General features: G+C 38.3%; 1 protein-coding gene across 1 annotated transcript in view; it reads right to left on the bottom strand.

Moving 5' to 3' along the window:
• Positions 1–7534, bottom strand: part of KIAA1211 (KIAA1211 ortholog) — a 55018-nt gene that overhangs the window by 20829 nt on the left and 26655 nt on the right. Inside the window, exon 3 of the mRNA XM_027885541.1 lies at positions 7102–7237. Within this exon, the coding sequence (XP_027741342.1) occupies positions 7102–7237 (136 nt within the window). The remainder of the gene's footprint in view (positions 1–7101; positions 7238–7534) is intronic.

Raw genomic sequence — 7534 nt, 5'->3', positions numbered from 1 at the left:
AAAAAAAAAGAAAAGAAAAGAAAAGAAAAGAAAAGAAAAGAAAAGAAAAGAAAAGAAAAGAAAAGAAAAGAAAAGAAAAGAAAAGAAAAGAAAAGAAAAGAAAAGAAAAGAAAAGAAAAGAAAAGAAAAGAAAAGAAAAGAAAAGAAAAGAAAAGAAAAGAAAAGAAAAGAAAAGAAAAGAAAAGAAAAGAAAAGAAGAGAAAAGAGAAAAAAGAGAAAAGAGAAAAGAAAAGAGAAAAGAGAAAAGAGAAAAGAGAAAAGAAACCCCACAAATTTTACTTGGAAGAACACAAATGGATAGTCTAACCCAGAGATGAAGAGATACATCAGTTTAAGCTGCAAGAGGCCATAATCCCTGAAAAGGACCATCTGCTTTAAATTTCTCAAACGTTTCACTTAGACATGTATTTCTGAACACAAAACTATAAATCCTCTGTACTTGAGAATTCCCTATGCTGACAGTGTGTGGATGATGGTCACCTAAGCAGGATTATTTGCAATGTCAGTTACCAGAAGTTGCAGGCATGACATTTTGTTCTTCTACTGTTGCACAGTCACACGTCTCAATAACCTTTTGGAAATCTCCACAGATGCATACCTGGGCTCAGTCAAACGACCCTGGCCTCTTTTGGTTTGTGCAAGAAGGCTTGTAGTTTAACAACCAGAAATCACCATCCCGCTCTGAAATCTATCTGTCATTAAGCAGATTTATAAGCAGAAGGAAAGAGAGAAACCTTTTAGGCCTGCACCTCTCACTTCCAGCCTTATCAACTCCCGTGGACATTCTCAGTCCCTCAGCTAGCAGTCAATGGACAAGCATTTCCACAGGACTTTTCTCAGCACCAAAACAGCACGGCTACCACACAGGACGTTGATACCATTGAAGCAGCGACTGGCGAAACCACACACAGTGCAGCTTTAGGATGAGATCCAGGTCAGGTTTACCTCATCCACAATGTTTTTTTTCTATCAGAGTTTGTGTATTCACATCCAACCTGGCTATCAGTGTGGTGCTATTCAGTGTGAGGTGAGGGGCGTCTGCACATCTAATACAGGCAAATAAATATTAGGAATTCAGGGGGAAAAAAAAAAAAGTTTGCACTCATCTGATTTTTTAAATCTTCCTCAGTAACTGGACCATGACAAAGGTCCACTTATATTTCCTGCAAAATAATTTGTGATAAAAATGTGATAAAAAAAAATGTGATACTATTTAACTAACACCAGTTTATCATTAATTACTTCAGAAACAAAGCTCCTAAGTTAAATTGCTCTGTGTTGTCTGGCACCTGCAGCAAATAAAAAAGCTCAGACTTTCAAAAGACTCTTTGCATTTGCATAGGAAATGCCACAGAACAAGCTTTCCATATTAACCGGCAGAGAGCCCAGATCAGGCTGTATATCTCCTCTTTCACTCCCATTTGGCTCCTCTTCTGTGTACATGCCTGCTTGCAGGCGTGTTGGATTCAGGCCCCTGAGACCACATTATTTTATGGCTTTGTGCCTGGAGTAAATCCAAAACTGGATCCCCTGAGCTGCTTACTCTGTTCAGTTAAAAACCATTAAAACAGAGTGTACTATTTCAGCTGATTTCATTTGAACAAGTCTTACAAGAAAAGCTTGTCATATTTTGTCTTCAGCTCAAATACCTATTTTTCATATCCGTTTGCAATGCCTAAATGTAAAGAAAATTAAATTAAGTTTTCTAGTTATATATAATTGAAAATTAATGACTTAATCAATATTTGTCTTAAGAAGAGCCACACTGTTGAAATTCCACTTGGTCTTGTACAGTCTCTCAGAATGACTCAGAAATCAAAATGCCTTGGGAATAAATAAGATCAGAACTGAGATGTTCCTCGTAAAAGTTCCAATGATTTGTGGCATCTGAGGACTTTTGGAATCAATAGCCAGTTGGGAACTTTTCTTTTATGAATTTCTTTCACTGCTCTTTGAACCTGTATTTCCCAAGTAGTAGTGTGGTATGACACTGAGTTCTACAGTCCAACTTTGGTTAAAGAAATATTTGTTTTGTTTTGGAAGTGTAACCAGTCTCAACTGATGCACATCTGTTCTCATGCTGTGAAAGACTGAATGATTGTCCACTATTCACTTTATCAATTCTACTCATGATTTCATACATCTCTGTCATATTCTAATCATTCATTTCTTTTCTAGGCTGAGAGAACTGTTCACCTAATTATTCTTTCTTTGGAAGTGAGTTCACTTCTTAATCCAAACAGGAAAAACTGTAGCATATCTAACCAAATGAAACACACCACATAAGCTTTTTTTTAATCAAAGAGAGAATAAACTGGTAAGTGTCATGCAACAAGTTGTATTGGTATAGCTGGGGCCTTTAGAAAGTAATCTAGGTGTAAATTAATATGGAAACCTATTGGAAATGAGGAAAATAAGAAGTATTGGATGTTTTGGATATAAGATACAGGGAACTGTTTCACTCTCCATGGCTGGTGAGGCATTGTTTCAGGCATTACACTTGAAGACAATTTTGGGGAAAGTCTAAAAGAGAAGAATGGTGAAGAAGCATATCGTAAATGGATTTTTAGAGATGTGTATTTGCAGCAAGTTCAGACACAAATTTAGATTTTGGTATACAGTGGCAGTAGAACACTTAGAGAGACTCATGTGTAAAGAGCAAGACTTTCTGCAGAAGCCTGAAGGAACTGCATCAGTGGCATTTGTCACCAGAGTCTCTCCTCAAGCAAGGCAGATGCAAGGAAGAAAATAGAAGAGCTTCATTTTCAGGGCTTACTATGATTATAGGTAAAAGAGAGTCTGCCCAAGAAATGCTAGAATGATTAAGAAAAAGAAAATATAAATTCAGTTTATAAAGTAAAATCAATTTTCAAATATGAGGAAAACAATTAGCTGCAGTGGCACTAGAAAATACTAGCAACAAAGAAATTAATTGTAAGAAATACAAAGTTATGCAATCATGCAGGGAAAATTCACTCTCAGTTCTGAAAAATGCAGAGCATCAAGTTAAAAGATAATAGCTCTGAGGTTCTGCAAATGACTTTGAAGCCTTGTTGAGATCTGTTCTACATCAAACAGAAGCAACAATAGGAATCGCTGGTAGAATACAGATGTTCTATACACAGTAGGGGAAGCACTGGCTTGATCATTAGTTAAGATATGCAAATGACTAAAAGAAATGGAATCCAAAAGTGAACAGCCATTAGGTCTGACAGGAAAAAAATATCAGTGGCATTCATCGTCAGAGAGCCAGGGAAATGTGAATTTTAAAAGTGGTCCTTTAGTATTTGACCAAGAAGTGGTTTTATCATAATCAATATTTGTGTAATGAATGGGTGTTTTATAAATTTACAGAGCAGAGGGTTTGTTTGTTTTAAGCCTCATGGCCACATGAAACAGAAAGGATGTAACCCTGTAGTTCCTAAATGCCATAAGCCACATGTCATAATCAACCTTTAATATTTCCTGCAGCTGACTGCTGCAGCCTCACAGATGACAGATGACCCAAAATACTTTCAGCGAAGGCAAGAGACAGAGAATAAGCCGCCTCTAGAGGCAGCAGAGGTGCCACACCCCAGTATTGTCACAACAAAAGGGACAGAATGGCTTAGACACTTCAGGATACTAATGTTCTCAACAAGCTTTTGTTTTACTTGCTGCAGTTTTTGTGAGTCTGAAACAAAAACTCTGTTCATTTGTTGACCATTTCTGGCAAATATCACTGGTAGGAAGAAGAGACACAGCTACAAAATATGAGGAAGTAGTTCTAAGACATTTCGATGGAAGAAAAAAAAAAAAACAACATTAACCTATGAAAGGCAAGGATGTAAAAACAACTTCCCAGAGTTAATTTTTTTTCTGACACACTGACAGATTTATATTTTAAACATTCCTGGTGTCTTGTTCACAATCATGTCTGAGAAGTAGAGCAACAGATCCCCAGAAAGTAAAAGAGTTCAGCATTAAGGGTGCCAGTGCCTGGGTACCACCTCTTTGTGCAAGCAGGTTCAGGCTGGCTTTCTACACTGGATCTTACAAGCTAGGTAATGATAAATCTCAGCAGATCCAAAGGACAAGGAAAAGACTTCTTTTACAACAGCAGATGGCTTGAGCCAACTTGAAATAACTTCAGGATACACAAAGGCTATTGGAGTTTAACAAGAGGCCAGGCTTTACTCAGCCTGACTTCTAGCACACACTAAAACCTTTGAACATGAACAAATCTATTTACGGAAAGCATGATAAGATGAATACTATCAATCTGCAAATCAATAAAAACAAATGAGGGCAATTCTAGAAAGAACTACTTTACCTTGCACACGTAATCATAAAGAGAGAATTCCCACAATAAGAAGTTGAAACAGTACACATGCTGGCCAGATGCCCAGACTACTACAGAGTTTGCACCATTACACAACATTTTTTGTGGGTTCATCAGCACTCCAAAATCAGCAGAAAGGCAAGGCGAGAAGGGAGAAACGCTTTGGCAGTCCCCAGAATGAGATCCAGCCCCATCAATATTAAATGGCTTGCATCACTATTCTGACTTCAAAACCCTTTTCTTCATGCTGTCTGTTAGGCTTGTAAGCATGGTGACTTTTCAATAAACAGATATAAGTTTTCTAGGAATGTTTACTGTACCATACAAAAAAAAAATCCTGAAAAGGGTTAAAATTTGCCAAGCTTTTGATCTCTGTTTGAATGCAGCAAATCCAAAGTCAGCAGGGGGCACTGAATCCTGGCAACAATTCTTTGCTGAAGAGCATCTTACTGGTGAATGGAAACTGGAAGAGCAGTGCTTCCGCTGTGACATACAAGCCTGGGCAAAACCACAGTAATGCCGGTGGCAAAGCAATGACTTGGGACTGGGAACTGGCCTCAGAACTGATTTTAAGGAGTGGAGTACTCTCCAGAAGAGATGACTGTCTCCTCTTATTCTACCAGTTCAAGAAATACAGATGTCCCCAGTTGGAGTGAGCTTGCAGAAAGGGTCTCCAACAAGCTTCTGATAACAGGAGACTGAGTATCAGTGTTTTCTGTGACTAGAAAATCACACAGTAAATGTTCTCTCATAGTACACTACAGCAGGAAAAAAGGATGGGGTATAGAATGCATAAAACTTTCAGACAGGAGCAATAGTCAAACTAACTCATCAGACCTGGGACTCAACTCTAAGGACAACCTAAAATCGTGCAATGGGATTTTAGCATGATTTTGTCCTAAAACTCGGGGATCAGTTGCAGAAATCGTGGTAAGGGAAATTGGGACAGTTACATGTTGCGCATCAATTTTTACAGATATAAAAGGTGGTCCCTAGGCTTGTTACAGGGAGCCTTTCCATGGGTCTATGAAAAAAATCCATGGAAATTCAGATAAATATATAACTTCTGTGCAAACATGCAAACAGTTAAAAGCGTCATTTACAATTTATTATGCATTTCCTTTCTGAATGAATGAGTTGCTCTCACCATCATCAGTAGAGTGGAAAAATGAATCGGGTATGTTACAGGTTGGGTTCCATCTATACTAAAATGACAAAAATGAACTACCATCCTTCAATTTTAAATAAAAAGGCAAGAACATATTTGACATCAAGTAGCTGAAACAATACTTCCCCTTAAAACACATACAAGTAACCACAACAAAAAAAGGCTTATGCAAAGTTCACGTGAGCAAGAGCATATCACTGGCTATTTATTTTGTGACTTTTGAAGGGGACTATTTTGCTTCAATTTTCTTGATTTACCATGTGCTTAGTGAAGATGTTTGTTAGCAACTGCAATAACTATACCTTTTATAGGATCTCTCAGTTTAGTGAAGGCAATCATTTTCACTGGGAATTTTGGTTTTGAAATCAGAAAAGCCACTCCTAAAAGTAAAAAGTTATTCATAGAAAAGCTAGCATATGGAAACCAAGACAACAAATCCAACAGATAGGGAGGGCACTGCTCCTTGAAGAAGTTGAGTGGGGTTTTTTTCGGTTTTGCATCAAAAGGACACTGCGAAACAGGCCCAAATACCTCCTGTCTTTGCCCAGAGTCAGAAGCCATTTTAAACGCAATGGTTTCCAGACTGGAAAGTAGCATGCACTGAATCTATCTCACCCACAGAAATTTAAGCTGAAAAACCAGCACAGAGGAATTGGAGCTGCCCTAGAGTGGTTTCTACTTCAGAGTTCATCCGCAGTCAGCACAGCCAGTGCTGTTCAGGTGCCTTCCCTGCTGACAGCACCAGCAGGAAGCAGGAACAATTTAATCCTGAAGGTCGGAGCTCTCTACTGTGCGTGATCTCTCACTCACCAGAAAAGATGGACCACGGCTAGACTTTGGAGGTAAAAGAAATCAATGGTGTTTTATTTGTCAGCTACAGAGTAACAGCACTTGCACAGCATTAAAAATTTATCAACATTTTGACAGGGCATGTCAGCATCCTGAGCAATAAAGTGCAATGTGCTTCTGAAGGACAGTTCTTTCAAGATCTAGAAAGGTACAGAGCTGGGAATCTTACAGAAGTACAAGTAAGGCAAAAAATTATTTAGAGCACTAATGGGAGAGAGCTCTGGAAAAGGAGGGAAAACAGGTCATGTAAAGCTGTTTAGAAGCTATGCCCAAATGTGTTGTTTATGCTTTGGAGAGATAAACAAATCCATCTTTCATGAGAGCCATTGAAAGGACAGCGAGAAAAAAGAGAAAAAGAAATGTAACAAATATAAATGTATAGTGAAATGAGCTTTACAAAAAATTTCACACTCTACATGGCATTCCCTGTCACCAACACCACTCTCATCTTTTCTCTCAATACCACATCAGGTATACAGATCAGGACACACCAAAACCATGAGTTCAATTCAAATGAGTTCCATAAGACATGGATATTTCTTCAGAAATGTTTGCAGCATCACTGCTATAAATTTCAAGACCACAACCTAGAACTTCTGCAGATTATCTGAATTACACTTTTTTTCTCCAGACAATTTAATGTGGCTGAGAAATTTCCCCAAGGCCATTGGAAGAGCAATCCATCTTTATGCACATATAACACATTCTAGAGACCCTTTTCCACAACATTTCCACAACATTTTTCCCACTTATAATTTCTTACCTGAAGAGTTTTGACTTTTCCTAAAACGTTCTCCTGTGACATTGCTTGGATGGCCTGTTCACTCTCTGTTCTCCCATCAGGTATAAAAATACTGTCATGGGAAAAAGCTCGACTGCCCATAGAATAATGGGAGGATCTGGAAAAAAAAAACAGTTAAAAAGTAAATAAGCATGGCAATGAGCTTATGAGAGTGCCCTTCATATCATACCTGCCCTGCTGTATAGATTTTCCCTCCCTCTTGCCTTCTATGTAAAAGCTTTGAATATTCTCAGGTATGGAAGGCAAGGCCGGTGGGAACTGGTGGTTTGTTAATTACATTTGAGCTGAGAGATCTGCTGAGGATGTATAATCCAGGTCATGCTGTGCTCCAGAGATGATGCTTTCTCAAAGATTTTTCCAGCAGTGCTGTGGCTCAGATACTTGTGGCTTTGTC

This window comes from Empidonax traillii, unplaced genomic scaffold, assembly GCF_003031625.1.
Source record: "Empidonax traillii isolate 1590-97213 ecotype Southwest subspecies unplaced genomic scaffold, ASM303162v1 scaffold167:size2001844, whole genome shotgun sequence".
NCBI classification, from domain to species: Eukaryota; Metazoa; Chordata; class Aves; order Passeriformes; family Tyrannidae; genus Empidonax; species Empidonax traillii.
This window is presented reverse-complemented; position numbering and strand designations above follow the sequence as displayed.